This window comes from Stenella coeruleoalba (assembly GCF_951394435.1).
Source record: "Stenella coeruleoalba genome assembly, chromosome: 9".
NCBI classification, from domain to species: Eukaryota; Metazoa; Chordata; class Mammalia; order Artiodactyla; family Delphinidae; genus Stenella; species Stenella coeruleoalba.
In genome coordinates this window covers 93,104,160-93,129,570 of record NC_137155.1, presented here as the reverse complement: position 1 = coordinate 93,129,570, position 25,411 = coordinate 93,104,160, and the positions used below count along the sequence as shown (strand labels likewise).

The following is a 25,411-nucleotide window of genomic DNA, read 5'->3' as shown; positions in this document are numbered from 1 at the left end:
ATAAGGGGAGAGACTTCCCTCCCCTCCATTTTCTTAGAGCATTTACTGTAGAAAACTTGTAAGTTCTTTCTCTGTCTCTTTGAAATGCATACACTCTTAAAAGCTAAATCACCTCTTGCCAGCATTAAGACCCAGGAATGTCTTTCTCAAGGACCTGCAACCATCGCTTCGGAATATAAACATCAAGGAAGATGAGCTTAACTTAGTCTAGAGCAGACGGCTGGCACCGAGTTGCAAAATGATTTCATCATAAAGATATAACATGTTTATCTCTCCTTTGGTAAAGCCAATTTGCAAACACAGATAGACAGCCCAATTACCAAGTGACTTCAGCGTGAACTGTGGATTAACAAAAGGTCCTGTCGAGTCCTCTCATTTGGGGACTAGTTATTGCTTATCTTGAGAACACGTGTGTAGTGGGTTTGATCTGCTGGTCTGTACGATAGGCCGAAATTTCTTTTTGTCTCTGCAATCTCTTAACAAAATGCTTGTGGTGTGTATCACATTCTGACTTAATGATTATTCAATAATAAAACTGTTTTCTTTCTCTTCTACCTTTGTGGAGAGATTTTCTGAGTTGGGAGGGGATTTTGTTTTTAATTGTATTTTCCCAGCAACACACAGTGCTGCCACTTACTGGCAGTGTGAACTTGGACTTCGGTTTCTTCCTCTGTAAGACGAAGATAATGATGAAAGCCATTTCATAGGAGTAAGTGGATTCATACATGAACATTTCTGAGAGTAAAACCTGGCAGAGACTAATCGCTTAACGAGTTGGCCTCTATTATTGCAATTGTAAACTTCCGATAAAAACATATAGTGGCTTTTATTGGTCTTTAATCTCCTATCCTTAGTAATCAACTGAGATTCAAATCACAAGTTCTCATACTTTTTAACATTGATAAGAGGCCTCGAGTTTTGGTAACCAATGATCTGGGAAATGAGATTTAAAAGACCCACACCTACCGTGGCTACAACCTCAGCATGTTATAGACAGAACTATGGAGACACAGAGGGGTCTAGCAACAGAACTTTACTCTTTCAGGACCTGGGGCCGCACAATATTTAAGTTGGTGTCAGGACACTCCATAGATGGAGAAGGGAATTAGAGCAGGGTGAGGCTGCAGACCCATCTTCCGAGAGAGTCTGTGTCGCGGCCCAGCAGCGGCCTGGCATCCTGGGGGTCTGTGCCTCCCAGAGTCACTATTTTTTCTAATCTGCTGGAGTTTTAATACATGCAACACTACGGTTCACATGAGTCACGGATGGCATTTGGTGATGGCATAATACAGTTTACAATTCACTGGGCTCGCAAGCTTTGAAACCGTGTGGTTCCTGAGTTTTTTAAAAATACGGATTTTCATTATGTACAATTCCGTGTGTAACTTCATTAATATTTTCTATATCACACTTTCAAATTTGCATCATCTAAATGTGCACAAAATGTCAATTGCACTGCATTCTAAGTAACATGTGCTGATTCCCTTTTATGGGGGGGGAGGCGGGAATCTGATTTTTTTGTACGTAAGTTTCAGGTGTACAGCATTATAATTCAACACCTGTACACACTGCAAAGTGATCTCCACCACAAGTATGGTTACCATCCATCACCGTGCAGTTGACCCCCTTCACCCACCCCTGTGTCCCCTTCCCCTCGGGTAACCTCTGCTCTGATCTCATGTGCTGAGTCACTCTTGTCTTTGGGCCCCTTACCTATTCCCAGCCACATCCGTCACTCCAGAGAGGGAGAGAGATGAGCTCTGTGAAGCATTGCCCAAATCACACCTCTTGAATACCAGACCAAAGGACACGCCGAGAGGGTGTGTCCTCACCAGCCTCGTGCACTTAATCCTGAGGTCTGCTTCTGAGAGAGTCAACTCTGGGATTTGGATGACTAAAGGAAAGGGGGCTGGGAGAGGGGAGAAAACCATAACTGGGGTTGTGGTGGTCAGCACTCTGGCCGGTGAGCGGGTTGCAGGAAAACGGATCCTGGACCCATCTTGGTTTACAGGGCTGGCAGTCCTATCTCCCGGCCCCATTCTCCATTTGTCTTCATCCCCAAGTGCAATGGGGATCACAGTGTCTCTGACACCCCTGTTATCTCCTCCCCGGGCTCCGGTTCCTCAAGGTCGGTGACTCCTCAGGCTCCACCCTCTGGCCTTGGCCAGGCTCCCGTCCTGGGCCAAAGTAAGCCTCTTCCTTCCAGGTGGCTGCTTGGCTCCCCACCTTCTCTGCCTGCTCAGAGGTGGGTGGTATGCTTGCCCTCTTGGGAACGGTGTTTTCTCCCCACCGCACCCCAGTTACTACTCAGGTGCTCACAGCAGCTGCGAACAACCTCAGCTGGGTCCTTACCAGCTTTGATGGGCTCCATAGGTAATGAGAAGAACATGCGTGGCCTGAATGGAGGCGTAAACAGAGGTGCCCTCACTCAAGCTGGATTCCTGTGTGGAGGTGTGTGGTCCGGATTCTGTGATGCAGGAGGCCCTCGAGGCATGTATCCTTGTTAATTTTTCAGATCCTCTCCATTGTCTGATGGAGGAAGAACACTGAGGGTCAAAAGATTATCAGCTCTGTCACTCACACTGGAAGAAAGAACTCTAGGATTAGAGACTTTGGTCCCCTCCCTAAGGAGCAGCCAGCAAATGACACCAGCTCCCTCCACCAGGACAAGCCAGGTAGAGACGCCTCCAGGGGGCTGCGTGTCTTATGGGTGTCTGTGACCTAAGGAAATAATGCAAAGAGCACCATCCCGGGGGCAGGGCCCCTATGGCCTCGCAGTTAGCTCTGCCGCCGACGGGATGGGAGTTCGGGCACTACACATGTTACTCCCTGATGTTCCCATTTCCTCATCAAAAAATTAAGTGGACTGGAATGTTTGGAAAATCAAGTGGATCTAAAGTTCCTTTTCACTCTGGTGTTCTGATATTTTAATATTCCTCTGCGTTTCTTCTGTTTGCCTCGTACCAAAGAGCTTGCCAGCGGGGAAGTTGGCCAAGACTCCAGTGGAGGGTCCCCGAAGGTGACTTCTCCAAATGGCAATCTGTGGGAGGAAGGGCAACATGCAGAGTACCCCAAAGGCAAATTCACATTTATTCCCCCTTTTCTCCCTCTCCTTCCCCTCCTCCGCCTCTTTGCTCCTCCCCAGCGACGTGCAGAAACTTGCAGCTGCCCCAGACGTGCCCATCTGGAAAGCTGATTATGACTCCTTCACCTCTACATGTCCTTCCAGGGATTAGTAGTAAAGAGTCCTCCAGGAGATGGAGACCATAGCCTTCCCCTCCGCATCTCCCAACACCTCCTCTCCTCCTGCACTGTAGGGAGGCTGGAAGGCAGGGCCACTTGGAGTCCCACTCCCTGTCTGTGCATCACTTCTATATAGAGACAAAATAGAAAATGCCCGTAAGAAGTTGGGGTGAGGGACGTGTGCCAGAGGCCAGAGCGCTCAGTAAGAACATCCAAGGATACAGGGATGGTGGGGGCAGAAACGGAGAGAATGGAAGGACGGAGAGAGAAATAGAGGGAGAGCCAGGGAGAAATAAAACCTCCTTGATTCTGCAGGGTCCCCATGGGTAGGACACTGGTATTGGGTCAGGAGGGAGGAGACTGAGTGATTCATTCCCAAGAATTTCACGCCAGGTCCCTACTCCAGGGCAAGGGCAACCTTCTCTGGGCACCTTACACCTCCAAGTTGTGTAAGTGGTACCACTCTGAACCCAGAGATAATGAGATCAGAAGAGCCCCAGTCTGTCCCTCCCCCGTGGCACGGTACCTAGCACAGGCAGAGGTACATATAAGTCCATACTTCTTGAGTGTCCATCTAAGGAGAGATGCTTCAGACCCCAGGAGCCATGGCCTGTGCTCTTCTCTTTCGGCTTCTCCTACTTACGGCCCTGCCGACCTCCTCTCAAGGCAACCACCTGGGCCTCACATCACGTCTGCGTTATTCCATGTTCCTAGATCCTTCTAATGTTACTTTCCTGCACTGGGACTTTGACCTTGAGGCTGAGGTCGTCACTTTTGAGCTCCAGGTCCAGACAGCTGGCTGGGTGGGCCTGGGTATCACAAATAGCTACACCATGGTGGGAAGCAATCTGGTTGTTGGAGGAGTCTCGCCGGACGGCAATGTCTATTTCTCGGTGAGTGTGAGGGTGACTCCCTCCCGTGAGGGTCTCTTGCTGGGTGGAGGGTGGCTCTGAGTCCAGGAAGGATCCACATTTTCCAAACACATCCAGGCCCAGAGCACCAACTGATGGCTGACCTCTCCCTACAGAAATGGTCCATTGGAGAGTTTGAATCTAGGTCTTCCAGACTGCATGTCTCTAAGTTGCCAAGGGAATGGAGCCATTGGACTGAAAGAGAGAGAGTCCTGGACCACAGTCTCGGTGCAGGTCACTGGGGGAAGAGTCAAAGCTGTTTGGTACACAGTCCTCATCTTCAGTTACCTTTAGGATCAGTCAAATAGACCACAACATAAAATAATCTAACAACATCAGCACCTGCAACAATAATAGCTTAAAACTGTTACTCATTTTTGGTTAAGCAGCCATTGGTCCAAATTCTTTGCACATTAAACCTCACAGCATCACCATGAGGTTTCTTCCCCCATTTTACAGATGAAGACGCAGCTCACCTGTCTCCCAGTCTCACTCAATCTGAACTTCATTTATATGGCGAAGTGCCCATGTTAAGAGCCCCATGAGAAGAGGAATAGCGTAGACAGTTCAGAGAATAAGTGAGCTTTTAAGACTTGAGGATACAGGAATATTAGGATTTATGGAGATGAGATTTGAAATGGGAGAAGCAAAGCAAGGTCAAGTGGTTAAACTCCATCACTGTCCATCCCTCTTCCCCACGAATCCCCCCTTGATGCCATGCTCTGTCCTAGGAGCAAATTATAATACAGAGCTGGGTTCTGCTAATTTGGTACTTTATTGGGGCTAAATGGACCCAGACTACTCTGAACCCGTGACCACGTAGGGCTCCTGGTTCTTACCCCTTCACCTTTCCTGGACCCTAGAATCAGCACCTGGTGGATGAAGACGCTCTGGAGGAGGGAGCCAGGACGCAGAGCTGCAGGCACTGACAGAAGACACCATCTATACCACCATGTGCTTCTCCAGGCCCTTCTGCTCCTGTGACCCTCAAGACCAAGACATCACGGTAAAAGAGGGAGGAGAGAGGAGCATTTGCTCACAAGCAGCCTTCCTTCTAGGAGGTGAAGTCACCCCCAACCTGGAATGGCCATGCCTGTCAGGCAGCCAGTCTTGGTTCCAGGGCCCTCGTCTCTCTCAGCCTTCCCAGGCACGGCCCCAATCCTGCCGCCTCTGATTCCACCAGCCCTCTACAGGTGGCCTCCCACTGACTCAGCCCCATGCCACCCTCCCTAGTGTCCCCTCCTGAAGAACCTTGTCTGATCTCCTTGAACTTCAGTGTCATGAACCAGATGTGGACACAGGCTCAGAGAGGGGACATGAGAGGGGGTGTGACTTACTCAACATCTCCAGCAAGTCAGCCTCTAGGCAGAACTGGAACCTGACTAGTTCTGACCCCCAGTCTGAAGTGTTCTCCTTTCTGAAACCGCTAGGTGGCATTTTGGGGGGCTCCAAGGAGCTCTGGTTCTTTATGTCTCAGTGCAGAAAGAATCCAGGGAGACGCAAAGTGATAGATAAGAAGTGAGTTATTAGAATAGGAAGCTTGTGAGGCTTATATCAGGTGGGTGAGAGGGTGCCGCCCCAGAGAACTTAGTGGTCTACAGTTTTACAATCAAAGGAAAACTGGGGAGGGGGAGAAGACCAACTTCTTCCTCATTCTTGAGTAGACACAAGCTTCCATCATCAGCTCTGCCTCCAGGTTGGGCAGGGGAGTTTTCTTGTCCCAACATGATCAAGCCAGGACTGTCGTGGTACTACGGAAAAATTATTTCAGGTCTCAGTACAGTGAGGGTCTTTCACTTTGACATGTCACCTTTCCATAAATTATTGTTTTCTATGTGTGCAGAGAGCATGTCCTAGGGGTCATTAACTTACTGAGCTCACTGGGAAGGATATGGGTCTCATGTCACCATTGTTTTATTGTTTGGGGGCATGTCTCACGCTTCTGTTGCATGGTTTTGTTGCTAAGCAAGCCTGCTTGGTTTTGTGGTTAAGTAAACCTGCTTTCTTGAGTGATCATTAACTTACAGGGGTCCGCCATACTTTTTTCTCTACTTACAATCCCCTTGTGGTATTAACTATTTAATCACCTAGTTTGTCCCTTCACTCTGTCCCAGTAAGTTCCACTGTGTCGATGTGAGCAAGTGGCTTGTGTCAGTGGTTGGGTGTGGGTGTGTGCAAAGTGCTGCTCGTGGGCTGCAGTACCTCGATGCCCCCAGAGTGACACTGTGAGGGTGCTTGCCACCTACGGCCCAGATGACACTCTGAAGCTGGATCGGGAGCGTACTTTTGTGAGTCCATCTACAAATTGTCCACCCCGATGATCTCGATGTCCCCGAGGACACCATCATCCATGACTTGGAGATCACTGATGTAAGGCCCCTCCTCCCCACCCAGCCGCCTCCAGCCACTGCCCACCTTCGTCTCAATCCAGACCTTCCTCTTGCACCCAATATTCAGTATGTTCCTGGAACTGAGGTTCCTCTGACTCCCCTTGGTCCCCCAAGGATGGTCAAACTGGCTCTCAAGTGGCCGCCCTTCCCCGACCTGTCCCTTCCCTTGCTTCTCCAGGAGACTCCCTACCACCTGCTCAGCCTCTGTGTGTCCTTCTCCAGTTCTTCATCCCAGAGGACGACACCACGTACGCCTGCACCTTCTTCCCTCTCTCCATTGTTAGCAAGAAGCACCGTATCTACAAGGTACCATGAAACAGACTTCAGGACATTGTCAAGGTGGTTGAGACAGGCAGTGGGCATGGCTGACTCTGAAGAGATGGTGTTCAGCAAACTGCTGGGAGGATGAAGGAGGGAGGTGGTCAGGAGAACACGGGGGCCAGGCCAGGTTTGGTGGAGGTGGCAGTTTCATGATTTCCCGAGCCCAGAACTACAGCTCCCAGCACTGTTTTATTCACGCCCCACAGTGCAGCAGCGATTTTGATGACGGTCATTGGTTAATAAGTGTTTGCAAAGAACAAAGTATAAGTCCTGTCCTGGGCCCAGAATTGTGTTCTCTTAGCCCAGGAGGAGGTGCAGGCTGGGGAGACGTGGCCAAAGGCTGTCAAGTCGGGAAAGTCTGACTAGAGGAAACTCAAGTCGGTCATCTGACTTCACATTTGAGTGATTTCAATTTTGATCAAATAAATAAAAGTGTGACCTTACAATGAGTGGCAAATGTGTGGGAGCCATTGTTTTCTTTAGAGACTGAATCCAACAAGGCATGATCACATGCTCAAATATAGAGAACTGACGAGGTTATTAAGGGAAAGTAGAAAGTCTTGGGATGTTCCCGGCTGGATCAAGTGTGTTGTGCTATCAGGAAGGGATTTTAAAAGGGTGAGGGCTGAGTGAGGAGTCAGACTGAGTGCAGGGGAAATGATAGGTTGGGGAAGGAAAAAAAAACAGAGGAAACAGAAGAGAAAGAGAGAGAAGTGGGGACGGGCATAGTTTTATTTGGGGGAAAGGAATAGGGGGGATAAGAACATGGCCCAGAAGATCTTGACCACACTCTGTCCTGCATCCCCCGCCCAGTTTGAGCCCAAGTTGGTCCATCACAAGGAGACGACGGTGCACCACATCCTGGTGTACCGCCTGCGGCAACACCAGTGCTCTGCCCAAGGGCATCAGCGACTGCTACGGGGCCGACCCCGCCTCCTCCCTCTGCTCACAGGTCATCGTGGGCTGGGCTGTCGGGGACACCGTGAGTCGTGTGATGAGAGAAATCAGCCGCTAAGGGGACACGTGTGGTTGGGCAACTGGGATTGTTGGATTGATGGAAGGTGGGGAAACGGGAGGGCTGGGACGAGGGCCAAAAGACAAGGGCAGGCCCGGGTCCCTGCACCTACTTCCCAGCCATTCTTGCCGCCAAATCACCCTCCATCCAACAGAGTTACCAGTTTCCAGGTGACGTGGGTATCTCTACTGGGATGGCTTTGGACCCCCAGTGGGTCCGACTGGAGATTCACTACAGCAGTTTGCACAGTCTTCCTGGTGAGCGCCTAGAGCATTTACGGGAGAGCCGCGGTGAGGCTGGCTGAGCCCTCTAGGTGTCGGGAAGGGGTGCAGGATGCACGCCTGCGTCTTCTGCTGGCAGCGCCCCCCCGCCCCCCCCCCCCCACTTTCCCAGGGCCTCTTCCTCCCCACCGTGCGACACGGTCTCCTGCATCCTGTGATTGGTCCTTCCTGCACCAGGTGTATACGGCTCCTCGGGGATTCGAGTGTACTACACGGTGCAGCTACGCAAATATGACATGGGTGTCCTGCAGCTGGGCTTCTGCACTTTGCCCATCCACTTCATACCCCCGGGTGCCGAGTCCTTCGCGTGCTATGGGCTGTGTAAGGCGGAGAAGTTTGACGAGGTGAAGCTGGGAGGCACCCCTCCTCCCCTGAGCTTCCCAGTTCCCCATCGCAAATCTGCTGTGACCCACAAGGCACAGCTTGAGCCCCAGATTTGGAGAATGACCACTGCCTGGTGCTCAGGAAAATCGCTCACCTGAATGGGGCGGGGGAGCCAGGAGGCAGGGCTGCGGGGCAGGAAGAGGGGCCAGGAGGTCCAGTAGGGACTAAAGGGGTGTGTCTCAGTCATAAGATGAAGGTGTCAGATGTGAAAGGAGGAAACCGAGGAGCGGGGCCAGACGAGAGTTCCTGACAAGCCAGGTGGTCTCCTCCCTGCCACAGATGAACGGGGCCCCGGTGCCTGACATCCAGGTCTGCGGCTACCTGTTCCACACCCACTTGGCTGGCCGCACTCTGCAGGCCGTGCAATACAGGTAAGGAAGACACGGATTGGAAGCTCTCCCTTCTGTATTTGGAAATAAATGTTAGCAATAATTATTTATTCTGTGGCATGACGTTATGCTCAGTTGGGAGTAGGAGAAGCTAGAACTATCCCTATAGTAGTGACGACAGGAATATGACAGTGGAGGGAGCTTTTTCATTTTACGGGCAATCTGTGCCCACAGAATGACTGCACACGTGGCTTCTTTGTTGATAGACCCCCTCCCTGCTTCATCCTCTCCTTATTCCTGTCCCCTCCCCTTGTCCCCCTCCAGAAATGGAACACAACGCCAAACAATCTGGAAAGATGATACCTATGACTTGAATCTGCAGGAGACTTGAGATTTACCTTCTTGAGTGGCCATCAAGCCAGTGGGAGCCTGGGGGGAGGCATGGCTGGCATTGGGGGAAGGCAGGGTCAGCACTCACTACTGTTAGCCAAGAGGACTGTACCAGTCCCTCTGTGTCTTACTTTGAGCCTTTGTTTCGCTCTGCACAGGGAGATGAATTGTTGGTAGGGTGTCACTATCAGATGCTGGACCACGACTCCTTGACTTTTGTAAGTACCTCTCTCCCCATCGTGGTCAATGACAGTAGCCTCAGAATAGAGCCCCATCCCTGGCCTTGGCCATCACGTGACTCAGATTATTCCAGCTGAAGCCCCTTTCTTTCTCCAATGGTATTACCCAGGCACATGGGGCTTCATGCTCTCGCATCCCCATGACTGTAAGATGGGTACAAGGATTCCCGTCTTCTCTGTCAACAACCCACTAAGATTATGAAAGGAAAGCATGTGATAGTGTCTAAGAGCGTGGACTCTGGGCCTGATCGCCTGGGTCTGAATGTCAACATGATCATTAATAACTTTATAACCTTAGACAAATTATCAGATTCCTTGTGTCTCAGTTTCCTAATTCTCAAAAGAATTAATACTATCTATCTCATAAGATTTAGGGGAGAGTTGATTAACACGCCTAAAACATCTAGATCATTGCCCGACTTTTAGTAGATTGTCAGAGTTAGCTATTATTATTATGGTCACAAGGAACCCATATTTTGTGTGTCAGGAATGTCTCAGTGTCTGTAGGATTCAAAATGGATTGCATGCTTCCAAGGAAGAAAATACAGCCATACAAATGATTACAACACAAGTTAGAAAGTAAAATACACCGTAAGAGAAGAATGGGGAAAACACACTAGGGGAATTCACAGGGGAACAAAATCATCAGGTCCTATTACAGTGACCTGAACATGTGACATATTTGAGTGGGTCCTGCTTTTGACATGTAGAGATGGGGAATTCCAGGGAAGCTAAAAGGGAGTGGCTTTTTTGGGAAACTCGGTATGTTATCTCATCTTCTCAACCATCTTTTCTCAAACCAGGGCAATAGCAATGGAAATGTAGAGGATGGGGAAGATACGTGGGATATTTCTTTGGAAATAATATCAATAATTGTCCACCAGTTAGAAACACAGGAGGAGAAAGCAAATGTGGTGAGAAGTAGTAAATAACAATTAGTGAGCTGGCTCAAGGTTAAGGGAAAAGGAAAACAGTCTCATTGGTAGAATGATCACCTAATCTAGTTTCTGCCTACCTTGTTCCTCTCTCTCTGCATGCCTGTGTATCTCTGTCTCTCCATCTCTCTCTCTCTCTCTTCTTCTCCAGGGGGGTCCCAGCACCGTTAATGAGATGTGCCTCATCTTTCTCTTCTACTATATCCGAAACAACATCTCCAGCTGCATGGGGTACGCTGACATCATCTACGTGGCCCATATGCTGGGGGAGGAGGCATCAGAGTGAGTCATCCTGAAAGATAAGACCCTTAAGAGATAAGACCCTTAAGTGACCTCTAGAAGTCAGATCACTTGTGTACAAAGTATTTGTCTGCCTTTTTCTCATGCACTACCTGATTCAAAGACTGTTTACTTTCAAGTAGTGACCCTTAATTACTTGGGACTAAGGGGCCTCCCTGAGACTGATGAAAGCGCTGAAACTCCTTTCCAAGAAAAATGCACATCTTTGCAGACACATCCTATTTCACATATAATTTCAGGACATTTATAGTTTCCCTGAAGTCACCCTATCAACCTTCTTGGACTTCATGGCCCCCAGATTAAGAAACACTTCTTTAAAGAGTCAGAACTTTCTTTTTTTTTTTTTTTTTTTTTTTTTTGGTACGCGGGCCTCTCACTGTTGTGGCCTCTCCTGTTGCTGAGCACAGGCTCCGGACGCGCAGGCTCAGCGGCCATGGCTCACAGGCCCAGCCGCTCCGCGGCATGTGGGATCTTCCCGGACCGGGGCACGAACCCGCGTCCCCTGCACCGGCAGGTGGACTCTCAACCACTGCGCCACCAGGGAAGTCCAGAACTTTCTCTTTTTCACTTTTAAAAATCCTCTTCTCTGAGCTCTGATGATATTTCTCCTGCCAAGCTCACAGTTGTGCCATTGAGTTGTAAGACATTCCTTATGGTTTATGCCAACATGGAACTGATGCTAACAAAAGTGAGGCTATTTTATACACATTTTGTCAAAGCTTTCAGTCAACCCTAAACTACTGTCTGTTCTTCCTGCCCATGACAGTTCCATGGAGGGCATGATGGCCATGAACAATGTGGAATGGACTCCGGAGAACATTAAAAAGACTGAGAAGGCCTGCGAGGAGGCCCAGCAGATGGTGATAATAAAGACCATTGACATAAGTGTCCCAGGAGACACCACCCTCCCAGGGTTAGGGATGGAGGGGAGTGGGAGGGTACTGGACGAGGCCGGAAAAGAGAAGAATGAGGGGTATGAATGCCAATGGCAGGAACGCTGGGTCAAAGAAGGAGAAGCTGAGGGAGCAGAAAGAGCACTGATGTTGCTGTGGGTGTGGATGGTAGTCTCCCATCTAGCCTGTGAGGCTGCAAGTCCTGGGGATGACCAAGTAAGGTCTTAGGAGAGGAAAGGAGGTGGGGATGCTTCCACCTTCACCCATTTTCTCCCTTCTCCTGCAGGAACTAGTGGAAAACAGAACAGGCTGGATTCCGGAAATCATCCCTGCTCCCCGGGGTCCTTGCTTAGAGTCCTCCAGAGGCAAAGTGGAGCCCCAGGACAGAACCCCTGTAGGCTTCAGGGCTGCCCCCATGGCCCTCTCGGGCTCCAGCGCTGCCACACCAAGGCGCCCCCCCCGACTGCCCTCTTGTTTGGGCAGGGGGCCGTGTCTTGGCTCCTAGCCACCCTGCGGGCTGGAGCCTGATACCGTTTCCTCATGCCACATACTCAGGCCCCTCCCTGCTCAGGCCTCCCCTTATCACCAAACACAGAAACTCCCTCTGCTTTGGCCCCCAAAGTCCTCCATCTGTGCCCTTCTTATGACTTCGGCCATGAACCTGCAGGCTTGGGCGTGACACAGAGTCCCTAAAGCCTTTCCCGTGACGAGCTCGGCAATCCATCCTTTAAAGCTTTAGAAGCATTGGTGGGACCACACATTTTCTAACAAAATCTAGATTCAAGGCTGGGTGAGGTGATGGGTCTCTGAGCAGTCCAGTGCCCCAGCTTGACTGAGGGGATGCCGCGTGGGGAGGAGGGGGCTTGAATGCAGAGGCGGGAGCCCTGTAACCCCTCCTCAGCCCATGCTGGCCTTGGAGCGGCTCCGGTTTCTCTTTTCTTCTGACATTTTTGTCCAACCCTCCCTGTGAGGCAGAGACAGCAAGCCACATGTGTGATTTGCAGTAAAGGAAGGTGCTCTGTTTACAAGGAACAAAGCTCAAGACACCAAGTTAAATAGAATTCACCTCGATTCCTGTCGCCATCTCTTTCCTTTGAGCCTCCGGTCCAGGAGAGACAGCTGGGAGGTCTCTTGAATGGCTCAGGATAAGGCATCCAGAGGGCAGTGGAGGGCTGGCTGCCCAAATTGCAACATCTAAGGCAGGCCTTGCTTGCCTCACCTGTGCCTCCACTGTCAGATGATCTTTATTTACTCGACAAGTATCACTTTCTCAACATTCAGATCACCAGGTGTCAAGAGCCTAACTGGCCAGGGAGGCTGACTTGGGCTCTGAGAACAGGTCAAGGGCATGCTAGTGCATGAACCGCCTTGCTCACGGTTCCTACCTTCTGGAAGGGACCCCTACCCTGAATATTCCGAGGTATTTAGAGGGATCCTAACTCCCTGGAGATCAGGGATCTAGCCTCCGTAAACTCCTCGCCACTGCTTGAGGGGCCGAGCTTACCCGAAGCCAGAGGGATCATCTGGGTTCACTGCTGGGCTTCTCTGCTGTCAACATTCAAGTGAAATGAAGGCTCTCCTTTAGGTCGTAATCTTAAAACATGGTTGAGGCCCTTTGACGGCAGTCTGAAGTGCACAAATTACATTCTACAGCGTGAAGAAACACACAGATAAAAATGAATCTAGATAGAAACTTAAAACAATCTAAAGAGACCTTTTCTCTCTGGTTTGCCCAATTAACAAATAAGTCTGACATTTCTATTCCAATCTGTGTTACTCCAAGCCCCCCAAGCAAATTCTTTCGACCTCGATCTTTTAGGTAAAAACAAAAAGACAAAAACAGAAGAACCTCCTGGCTGGGTTTCTGATGACAAACCTCGGTCTGTGCTACAGCCTTATTCTCGGGTCTGTCTTGACAAGTTCAAGTCAGCTGGGCAGCTACTCCAAGGTTCTGCAGCCAGGATCTTCTAATGCTCCATTTGTATAGCTCATGGCCCTGTGCAGTTCCTCTCCTCTGTACCCACTTCAATTTCTGGTTCTTATTAAGCCTTCCTTCTTTCATTTTGTTTTCCTCTCCATCTCTTGATCTCAGCATTTGTCGCCATGCACATATTCATTGAGCATCCTCTGTGAGCTTGACATTAGGTCAGAACAGAAGCCACCTAAATGAACAGGAAATGGACAAGCACCCCCCCCCCCCCGCCCTTGTGGAGCTGAGGTGAAGCCTCTATGAGCCCCTGGCTGGCCATTTTCTCCTTGGGTTCACAGCATCCACCTCTGAGTCTTGCCCAGTGCCATGGGTCATTTCCCCCGCTGCTGACTGCCTCCAGAGAGGAACTATATTTATATCAACCTATGGAGAATGATTTGTTCCTATATTTAAAAGGGATGCATTTATATTGATATTATGCATATATATTAGACAGGGAAATGTTTGAAAACATTCCTACACAGGGTAGGAGCGTGAATTAGATGACCTCAAGTGTTTTTCCAGTTTATGTGTTTTGTGACTGCAGTTTCCAGAAAGCCTAATGATACACTACAAAAAGAAGGGCTCAGAGTTGAGGTGGAAAGGGATGACCCCAACTTCCTCCTAGAACCTTCTGGCACATGGGTCTCTGTCATTCCTCTTCCCTCAGTGGTCTCTAAGTTCAGGTCAGCTCTGAGTGACTCTGAGACTGTAACTCTTTTTGCATCTCACCTCCTCTACTCAGAGCTCCACCTGAAATGTGGAGAGCAAATAAGGGATGTATTCCCTCATTACTTTTTTCTGTGACAAGAGGACCCACAGGCTAAAGTTTACAAGGATCTGGTCTTTCCTGAGGAATAAGAATATTTTGTTACAATTTCAAATTTATAGGAAAGTCGCAAGAATTCCCACAGGCCCTAAAATGAGCTTTATCCATTGTTTATACTTTGCCCCATTTCTCTCCCTCCCTCTCTCCTCTCTTCCCGTCTCTTCTATTTTTCTTCTCCAATTCCTTCTGCTTCTTCCTCCTTCCCCTGTCTGTCTCCCTCTCCTTCATGAGCTGATAACGTAGTTTCTTATTCCTGTTTGCTAGAATTCTCACCACGTTTAAATTCCTGCTATACTTAGCTGAGACAAACAAGAAAGCTCCCCGACTCCACTGCTCCACCACGGCAGTGACACCCAACCTTGACAGCATATCAGAGTCACCTGGGTGATGGGAGCAGCAACCAGGCATTAGTGGATGATTAAACTCTCCAGGTGTTTCCAATATGCATCTGAGATTGAGGACCACTGAACCAGAAGTTCAATTGCCCTTAACTAGTCTATTTCCTGGATGGGCAGGAATCCCATTCTGGCTTCACATATTGAAGCCACGGCACAGGCACTGACCAGTCCAAGTGAACGCCAGTGAAGAGGAGCCCTGGAAGCCCCCTGATTTCCAAGAGTTAGACTTTTAGTTGCTGGATTGTGAGGATGTGTGGGGATCTCAGAGAAGGGGTGCATCTGGGGGGGCTCAGGGAAGAAGCTATTTACCAAGCATCACTCAAAAAATAAATAGCAAAGAAGAGACCTTTAAATGTCAAGTAATGAATATAGAGAAAAAAATGTGAAGTTAGAAAATCACCATTTAATAAATGTATAGTAATAAATTGAATCAGACAAGAATCATCAATGGGTGACAAAATAGGAGAGTAACCCAATAGCTACATAGCCTCAAAGTATCTCCTCATTATATATTTATTAATTATGATGAGAGGAAATAGTAATTTTACGATAGACCTGGCAGACCCCACCTCAAGGAAGTAAGCCAGTTAGCATCACCAATCATGGACAGACATCATGTGCCTCCTGACAGGCATACCAGGAAACACATAACATCAATTCTACGTAATACCTGTCCAAGAAATGTACAACCTCGGTATAACCATGAGGAAATATTAGACAAACCCAAAATGAGGAATATTCTACAAAGATTTGACTTGTAATCGTGAAAATGTCAAAATCAAGAAGGAAAAAGAGGGGCTGAGGTATAGTTCCACAGTAAACTTAAAAACAAAAATCCAGGGCTTCCCTGGTGGCGCAGTGGTTGAGAGTCCGCCTGCCGATGCAGGGGACACGGGTTCGTGCCCCGGTCCGGGAAGATCCCACACGCCGCGGAGCGGCTAGGCCCATGAGCCATGGCCGCTGAGCCTGCGCGTCCGGAGCCTGTGCTCCGCAACGGGAGAGGCCACAACAGTGAGAGGCCCGCGTACCGCAAAAAAAAACAAACAAAAAAACCCCCCAAAAAATCCAGTTAAAATGAATGCACCATGTGCTCCTCATCCAAATTACTACCTGTTGCTGTTGTCATTGTTGTTGTTTAGTGTTTTTTGTAAAGAACATTATTGGGATGATTGGTGAAATTTGACTAACGTGTGTGCATTAGATGGTGGCATTGTCTGAACGTTAACTTCCTGACTTGGCTGATTATATTGTGGTTATGTAAGAATATGTCCTTGTGTTTTAGGAAATACACACTGAAGCATTTTGTGATGTTGAGACATTGTGTCTACAAACTCTCAAATTATACGCACGTGTGCACGTGTGTGAGAGAGAGGAAATATGGTAAATAATTTATAGTTTATGGATAATATTTGGGAAATCTGGGTGAAGAATATAATGAAGTTTTTATACTATGTTTGCAACTTTTCTCCACACTTATTTCAAAATAAAAATGTTAATTTTAAAAAAAGAAACAAGCATAAGATCTATACAAAAAGAGTATGAAAATGGAGCAACTTTTTTTTAAAGGCACACAGTTACCTAGAAAAAAAAGTCAATTTAGAAAAATGTCAGCTTTTCCAAGCAAGAGTTTTTGACCACTCTGAGCAGAGAACCTCCAGTCTGCAAGCTATAGTGTACCCTTGGATTAATTTCACTGGCAGAAAATATGATGTTTCCCATATAAAATAATGTGCATGAACTTACACACACACACACACACACACACACACACACACACAAGCACGCACAGAAACTTTGTTTCTGCCTCTATAAACTCCTAGAATGACATAGACACCATATCTTTTGCTTTAGTACAAGAGAGCCTTTGCAAAAAGGGAAAATGCACCTGGATCTCATTTCAAATTGGGACAATATGTTGGCAAAAGATCAAGAAAGGAGATTTATTGTTAGACAAATCTTTCTATTCTTTGTGTGACAGTTTACTCTTAACTCCCCACACCCTGTGTGCACTTGTGACGTCATTCACATTAAATGCTAACTGACAATCCCAGCTATAATCTGTTTCCTATAGTGCAGAACAGCTAGCTTCACCATCCCTTCTTGCTAACCAGCAGCTGGAAGATATTAGGTCACATGCTTGTGTTGACCAATGAAAAAGTAACAGAGACATTTTGAAGGGAAGAGACAAGCCTGTGAGCCAGTATCTTCCCATTTTTCATTAGTAAGAAGGAACAGTGAAGTTAGCGATTGGCAGAACATTGTAAATCAACTATACGTCGATTAAAAAAATAAAGTGTAAAAAAAAAATTGTAGATATCTCAAAATATTGTTTATGCTGCTCATCACACTGACGTTATGACATTAGATCCACTTGCTAGATCTTGTTATTTAATGTGATAATTTTTAAAAACGCCTCATGTATTACTGTATTAAATTTTTTAAATATTTGCATAAATGTATTTTAATATAATAGGATTCCTTTACAATAGTATGCATTTACTTTATGCATTTAAGAACATCATTCTTAGGAGGGGTTCCATAGATGCCACTAGACTGTCAATAGGGCCCTTGACGCTACAAATGTTGTAAAGCCTTTCATGCTTCACTCAGAGACTTGGCAATCAGGATTCTCTAGTAAGAAATCTTCTCCTTGAGCATTTTGTAGCAACCAGAGCCAACTTCTAGCAATATGTCCTTGATGATAACATAAAATATTTCTCATATATCAAGTAAATAATTCTTTCCTACTGGTAGCCTTCCTGGGTTTATCAAAGGATAGCTGACAAGTTTCCCATCTTTTTGATCAAAGGATTCCTGTGGTTGTTTTTCCATGTTTCACTAGTTGCCTAGTTAGTGCAAGCTCTCATCCAAAAGCCTCTTATTTTGATAATTAGAATACTAAGCTAATTTACCTATATTATTTTTATGTAGCCTTATGGAGGCACTGACACATGAGTAAACAAGTAGAATCTGGCTTCCTGGTATAAGAAAGAAAGAGAGAAAGGAAGGAAGGAAGGAAGGAAGGAAGGAGAAAGGGAGGGGGGATAAATTAGGAGTATGGGATTAACAGATACACACTACTATATATAAAATAGATAATCAACAAGGATTTACTGTATAACACAGGAAACAATATTCAATATCTTATAATAACCTATAATGGAAAGTAATCTGAAAAAGTTATATATGTACACATATATATATAAAACTGAATCACTTCGCTGTATACCTGAAACTAACACAAAATTGTAAATCACTATACTTCAATTAAAAAAGGGAAAGACAGGGCTTCCCTGGTGGCGCAGTGGTTGAGAGTCCGCCTGCCGATGCAGGGGACACGGGTTTGTGCCCTGGTCCGGGAAGATCCCACATGCCGCAGAGCAGCTGGGCCCGTGAGCCATGGCCGCTGAGCCTGAGCGTCCGGAGGCTGTGCTCCACAACGGGAGAGGCCACAACAGTGAGAGGCCCGTGTACCGCAAAAAAAAAAAAAGGGAAAGACAGAAAAAGACCTAGGAAAGTAAACACATTCATCTCTAATACACTCATTTTCAAGTAATACTAAAAGTAAATATCCCTGTTGAACATTAGTATATAATTTCTTTATCCCAAAATCTAACCACCTAGTGTTTTAACCAACAGTGCTGCAAATTCTGTTTTTGCCAGAGTTATGTTACCAAGTATAGTAACTTCTATGATGATTAGAAAAACAACAAGCACAGCCTCCCACAAACCTAAGAAAAACCCATGCCAGAGGCATAAGGCAAAGGGTGAATAACCATAAACCTGATCATTTCTCTGGTGGATTAGCAGGAACTCTGAGGCTGAAGGGAACAAGACCAATTCAAAAGGGTTTTTGCTGAATAGAAAGAAGTTTTAATGCCGAAGTGAGATTACCCACGGTCAAATTACCACAAAATTCCAAATCTTTTGTAAATCTGCTTGCCTATTTTTAGTTGGCACGTGAGTTGCATGCATTTGTGTGAACTGTGGTTATATACATCGGGCACAGAGTAGAGAAATAAGGTTTACATATTTCAAAGCACACCACAGCAAAAATAAGTTATTTTTTACATTCAGATGCCTTCCTTCAACTTTGCCTGCTTAAATCTCACCCCAGCCCTATTCCCACAGGCTAAGGATTTCCCCTAGCCCCTCCTCTTGTTTTCAAATGAGCTAGCTCTTCCCTTCTCCTTCCCATGAGGCTGCTATTCCTAATACTTGTATGTTATCTTCTTACTTGTCATGGTCACTTTTATCCTCATCATCTGTTCTCTCTCATCTCTCCTGCTTACCTTCCCTACATTTGCCTTTTCTTCCCCTTATATCATGCTCTCAGCAAATTATCCCATCTCCCTATAACTAACTACCTGGCAGATGTTCTTTCTGGATACTGTTTTGAGGAGTTAGTTAGCTCTAGGATCCGAACTATCCTGGAAAGCTGTAGCTTGTATATTTAACAAGAGTGGGCCCATCCCCTAATTACACACACATATACACGCACACATGCTTCATCATGGACCCAGTGCGTCTTCAGTATATGTACGTTTAGCCATCAGTACCATACTAATCACAGAGAGACATCAAGGTAACCCGCAGTTTTCCACACCTCCCTACTGCCTATAGCACAGGGCTAAAACACAGACAGAACATAAAACAAAACCAAGAAAATATTTTAGCTGTACTGGGCACGATCGGGCAACACACAATAATTTTATGAGCATGAAGTATAAGCAGTATCAAAGCCATCCGTAGTTAGGATCTTGCTCTAAAAATTCAGAGTGCTCTCCACGTCAATGAAGTGAAATTGTGTAAGCTGAGGTTTCTGCTGGTCACATCAATGTTTAACACCTGTTGGGAACCAAAGAAAAAGCATTGGGCATCTGGTGATTGAAGTTTACTGCAGTCAAGCAAATCAGATACAAGCCAGTGGTCCGTACACACTTTCACAAGTCGTTGCCTAGCTTCCAGACTGCCCTCAGATTTTCAGGTGAGAAGGGTATTTCTTAATCCCTTAGAGTACACAAATCATTCAGTACGTAGGGAAAAGACGACAAGACCCTACATAATGAAATACACAACCACTGCAGAGAAACAACTGCGCAAATTGGAGAAAATGTCCTCGGAGCCCTCCTTTTATTGCCTGCTTCTCCTCCTCCCTTATGGCGCCTTGATGATTGCCCAGTAAGAGTCTGATATTTCAGTGTTTTTTTCTAGGCAAATACTTTCCATAAAGTTTCACCGCATGTGCAGTAGTTAGCTTGTTTGTCAGCAACAAAATTGGGCAAAATCCTTTATAAGCTCTTGGTCAAGTTGGGGAAGTTGGTTGACAAGAAAACCACAAAAATGAGGAAACAAGTAAAAAATACAAAGTGAAGGAAAACTTTCATTTCAGGCTTTGTAATCAGGAAGGATTATGAAAAAAGAAAGTTCTGAAAAAAGCAAGAAGTAAGCACACAAGGGAAGAGCCCATTTACCATGAGGCTAGGTACTGGAACCACAACACTGCATTAAATCCAAGGTGCAGATTTTTCACATATTTAACATTCATGAAATCAGAATGTGTCTTACAATCAACAGGCTTGGAATTACTGTGAACAAGTAGCCCTCCTGACAACGGTTTGTACACGTGTGAACTTCATTGCTTCTACTGGTGTTACGAATGGATGGACTGTAAACCACTTAAGAATCATTTTAGAAAGGAATATGTATCTTGGCTGACAGTAAAATCAAAAAAATATGCTACGATGAAAACTTGTATAAAGGATCTTAGTGGCTTTGGAGTAAATTGCATAGACAGCAGGGAAAGAATTTTTATGAAATGATGTATCACCAACACCTTTGATAGTTCAGAGGAAATATCTTAACCAATTCGGGCCACATATTTTTCTTCGAAATAATAATAAATCAAATAAAATAATTTAAAATATTTACCTAGAAATTTAAATAATAAAAGAAAAACTTAAATGATATAAAACGGTTAAGATATTTCTAATATTTCTTCACAGTTAGATTTTCCCTCTCCTAAATTACCTTGATGCAGATTTATCAATGTCCATGTATCTCCACCCAACATTTTCCTCTGCAGTATCATAGTAAAATGATAAAAATCTTTGGTTAAAGAAATTTTGTAAAGCTTTCCATATTTTTAAAATAGAAGTTTTAAGTGATAGGAAAGCATAGAATCATACTTTTTTAAGACTTTTTCTTTCTTTGTGGCACGGGAAATAAAGGAGCGAATTTTAACTGACGGTGTCTTATAATTGATAAAATATGGTAGTTCAAGCTGTTTGAGAAGTAGATCTCTGAGGCAAAGACAAAGTTTTACATAGGTTTGCAGACAAGAAGACGTACATGACAAGTAAGGATCCAGACCATCAGTTCCAAATGATAATAAACCCTGAATTTTCCCTTCATCTCCGTGCTGTCCTCTCTGACACACGGAACACAGAGGGATTCGGGAAGGGCTTTGCAGGAGAGGGTATCATCTGGAAGGGAAGCAGGAAGGAACTGCCCTAGGTAGCTCAGGGTTGGGAAATACCATTTGGACTTTTCACTGGTCACAAACCTGTGTTGTAGAGTTGTAGGAGAAGGTGGGTGTTATAACCATGCCGCTCACAGAGATGCTGACACCGGAAACGGAGACACTGCCCACTCCCCAGATCTCAATGTAGCCCAGTTTCAAAGGGTTTGTATCGCTGATGTATTTGTTGAAAATTACATGACTGTGCATTGTATTCTGTCAATTGGAGATAAAAGAAACCAGAGGGGGGAAAATAGCAAAATTTGTTCAAATTTTTCACAACCTCTTTTTAGGCACAAATGTAGACGATGAAGTGAGATAACTTAAGAGCCCCCCCGTCTTGTGACCTTGGATAGTGAGACCATGATTTTAGCATTCTGTCTCCTATTGCCAACTACCATCCAAATCTGCATTGGTTAAGCAGTGGCAGGGTCTCTAGAATCATCCCAACTCTGAGAAGACAAAGAATCTCAGCTATCAGGAACCTTATATTCCACATGTGGGGAAGTCACAAAATATGCTGACCATTCCAAGGTGACATAGGAACAAGGGCTAGGAAACATCGAAACAGCCTGTCCGTCTGTGCTTGGTGAACTGGAATAAGCTACTGATGAAATATGAATGGGCTTAATCACAGAAGACTTCCGGGGAGTATATTATATCTCTATCTGAAGTCTAGAGGATGGGGAAGTTGCAAATTAGTAAGATGAAGAGTGAAGGAATTCTAGGTGGATTTATGTCATGATTCCCAGCATCTTAGTAAGCTAGTAGAACTCTATCTTCTCCCTTCACAGTCCCAGTCACACTCACCTGGCTGACAGAAAAGCGGGCCAGGTAGTAGAGTCCTTTCCCATAGGTATCTGCAAACAAAGGACAAAGTAAGCATGATCTGGAACATGCTCTAGAATTCTAATTGCTTACCTGGTTACCTTGGTTGAGAAAGTAGGGATGATTTTTGTTTGGGTTTTTTATCTTATTTTTCTTCTTTACAGAGTTCCGTTTTGGGAGATTTAGTCAGACTCTGGCTCCAACCTCAGTTTACACAAAATGTTTGAAGTGAGTGTATACAGACGCCTCTGTCTAAGAGAGTCGCCTCATATAGTATAGTTTTCTAACACCACACTTAGTCCACTTCTCTTTCTTGTGGTCTGTGATTCCCAACATCTTGGTAGTCACCTCGGAATTTCCAGACTCCTTCTGCTAGAGACGCACATATCTGCACACACGTGCATGCACACCACATCACAAACACCAAGGCTGGTGTGTAATTGGTCAGTTTATCTTGAGAGGTCTTAGGCAATTTTTCAAATGCCATCTCCAGAGAATAGACTTCTTTGTCCTTTATCCTTAATTTATGCCGCAGGTCCAGGGAGAATATCCTTAAAGGTGGACTAGCCAGAGCTTTGTTACAGGTACTCCCGCCCCACACCCTACCTCGGTGGCTTTCTCACTCTTCCCCATACACTTGCCTCTTTCTAAGTTGCTGGTCACTCGGTCAGAAGGCATTGGTTATCCTCTAGAGCTGTGCTGTCTGAGATAGTAGCCACTAGCCAAACATAGCGATTTAAATTTAACTTAATTACAATGAAATAAAATTTAAACTCCAGTTGCTCAGATGCACTTGTCATGTTTCAAGTGCTCAATAGTCACATATGCCTACTTGCTAGCATATTGGACAATACAGATATAGAACATTTCCATCACTGCAGAAAGTTCCATTGGGTATCACTGGGCCTAGAAATTACTAATGGTGCTTGAGACATCCTCCTGAGAGGTTACTAATTCCTGTAAACTCCTAATGGAAGATTCCCCCCAATAAATAGCACAGCTGATAGAGGCATTGCCTCTCTTACTGGGACATGTAATTAGCGAATGTGCCCTTGAACATAAACCAGATATGGAAGTATAGCTCAGTTGGCTACAAAGCAACTCCCCCTACGGCTCCTATACTGCTGTTTTCCACAGTGGATTAGGACAGCTGGATAACGGTGAGAGATTCAGAGTTAAGCTTCATATGCATGAGGCACAAGGATCATGTATTATACATTTAAAAGTAACAAATGGCTATATTTAAAAGTGCACGACTGTCTTAACACAGAAAAGGAAATAGCAGCCCTATAAGGTATCCAGGAACCTAGCCAATGGTATTGACATGAATGAATCCGAGGTGGCCCTTACTCACCAATGCTTTGCCCATCATCCCAGAAGAGCCAACCTTCAGCAGTCCCCTCATCATCCAAGGCAACCTTGAAGCCTGTGAATTTCTGACGGCTGCAGTGACGGAGGAAAGAGACTTTGGGTAAAAACAAAGCCACAGCCACAAACCCAGCTTCTTCATAAAAACATAAAGGAAGTGCTTCATGATATAAAGACTGGGTACTGGGATTCCGGAGACGTGGGATCTAGTTCTAGTTCTGTCTCCATAAGCTCTACGACTTCATGTCAGGAATGAATGAATGAATCAAAGGGAATTTTCCTTTAAGGCTGTGTAAGCTCATAGGAGATCTACAATCTCTACAAAAAGCTACAAGCAAACTCACTGGCTTCCTTCCTTTCTCCACTGTGAGGAAAAGCCTAGTGCTTCAATCTTTCTTCTTTCATGACCTAATGTCCACATGTACAGTGAGTTCTGTTTACAGATGTCCTAAGTTCTTCAGTTTTCAACAGAATTTTTGCAATAAAATGAGTAGGGCTCCAAGAATTTTAGTCTGACATCAGACATACATGGATTTTAGTCCCTGCTCAACTCCTTACCAACTGTGTGACTCTGAGTTAATCACTTAGCCTCCTGAAGCCTCTCTTTGCTAATCTGAAAAATGGGGATGATAACAGTACTTACACCATAGGGCTTATCTTTCCTTTTGTTAGGAAAAATAGATAATCTCCAAATAGAAATCTCCATGTTAGTACAGTTCTAGGCACAGAGCAAGCATTCACTTGCTGTCGGCTATTATCAATTATTATATAGGCCTAGAATACATAGGCTATATATTAGGTCTAGACTTTTAAAATCTCGCATGTAAGGGATCTCAGCCTCAGTTGCCATATGGCTTACACAATTTTTCAGCAGTAATTTTCTTAGCAAAGAGTCAATTATGATCCAGTCTTTTAAAACTAGCATGAACCATGGTTGCTCTCCTGTTTGACTTCCACCTCAAATGTCACTAATGAGACCTAATAGCACACCCACTTAGATCTAAAATAGCTGTTAATTAAGAATTGTTCTGAGTACAGAATCCAAAAAAAGGTTAAAATGCAAACAAGTAAGCAAACAAGCAAGCAAAACTGTTTAGTAAAAGTGCTCTGGGGCCCGAGGGTGCGGTTTACAGATTGGTGGGCTTCACCAGGACCTGGGCTGCCTGGCGTGGAAGGGAGAAATGTAGCGCCCTCCCTCACCTTAAGTGGGTGTTCTGTGCAGGCTCTTGCCAGGGCAGGATGTAGCCCCCACGGACATGAAGATTAATGTGGTCAAGAGGCGCTGGCAAGGTCTTCCACTCTCCCCGGGCTTGAATGTCCACACCCTGTGGGCCAGAAGAAGGTGATGGAGAGAACACATCTGCCCGAATGATGCATTTACCAGACATCTTGTCCATGCTCGGAACCTGATGCCTGTTCAGGACCTGTTATCACACTTTTCCACGCTCGCCCAGCTGCTCTACGGGATCGAGAGCTGCTGCCAGGGCATCATGTCAGGGTCTCTTGTCTTTGGGGGCTTCTGCTGTACATACCCCATGAGATCACAGCTGCCTCTCACCCTACCCTTACCCCACATCCTGTTTCTGCGTAGGAAGCACTGCTAGAGGAGGCTGAGCGAGCCTTCTTTCTTTCTGTTCGGCTCCCGATTCACTCCCCCAAAGACACATTCCCTTTGTTTTGTCCCAACTCCGCCTCCGTCTCCCTCCACTGCCCCCCACCGCACCCTCACTAACACCTTTGACTCCTACTTGACAGAAATAATTAAAGTGAACTGCCTTACTTCACAAATCCTTATCTTTAACTCATTACATCTTCCTTTATGTTTCACATCTTGATCTTGCCTGTGACATGGAGAAGCATCTCTCACC

General features: G+C 45.9%; 2 protein-coding genes across 4 annotated transcripts in view; one reads left to right on the top strand and one right to left on the bottom strand.

The window, feature by feature from the left end:
* Positions 1 to 3,827: 3,827 nt before the first annotated feature.
* LOC307191763 (putative DBH-like monooxygenase protein 2) lies at positions 3,828 to 12,159 on the top strand (the record flags this gene model as incomplete). Its single annotated transcript, XM_079931958.1, is given in 19 exon segments — positions 3,828 to 4,136; positions 5,018 to 5,054; positions 5,057 to 5,160; positions 6,371 to 6,450; positions 6,452 to 6,524; positions 6,767 to 6,850; positions 7,679 to 7,735; positions 7,737 to 7,847; positions 8,035 to 8,137; positions 8,339 to 8,505; positions 8,825 to 8,916; positions 9,199 to 9,262; positions 9,266 to 9,277; positions 9,281 to 9,295; positions 9,423 to 9,482; positions 10,590 to 10,720; positions 11,505 to 11,623; positions 11,925 to 12,074; positions 12,077 to 12,159. Coding segments are annotated over 19 exon segments (1,851 nt in total).
* A 6,293-nt stretch (positions 12,160 to 18,452) lies between these two features.
* MGAM (maltase-glucoamylase) overlaps positions 18,453 to 25,411 on the bottom strand; it is a 138,330-nt gene continuing 131,371 nt past the window's right edge. For all 3 annotated transcript variants that reach the window (XM_079931261.1, XM_079931263.1, XM_079931262.1), the window contains 5 exons: positions 24,744 to 24,868; positions 23,530 to 23,618; positions 22,158 to 22,207; positions 21,393 to 21,563; positions 18,453 to 19,675 (listed from right to left, as the gene is read on the bottom strand). In XM_079931261.1, the coding sequence (XP_079787387.1) occupies positions 19,601 to 19,675; positions 21,393 to 21,563; positions 22,158 to 22,207; positions 23,530 to 23,618; positions 24,744 to 24,868 (510 nt within the window). In that variant the 3' untranslated portion in view covers positions 18,453 to 19,600. The remainder of the gene's footprint in view (positions 19,676 to 21,392; positions 21,564 to 22,157; positions 22,208 to 23,529; positions 23,619 to 24,743; positions 24,869 to 25,411) is intronic.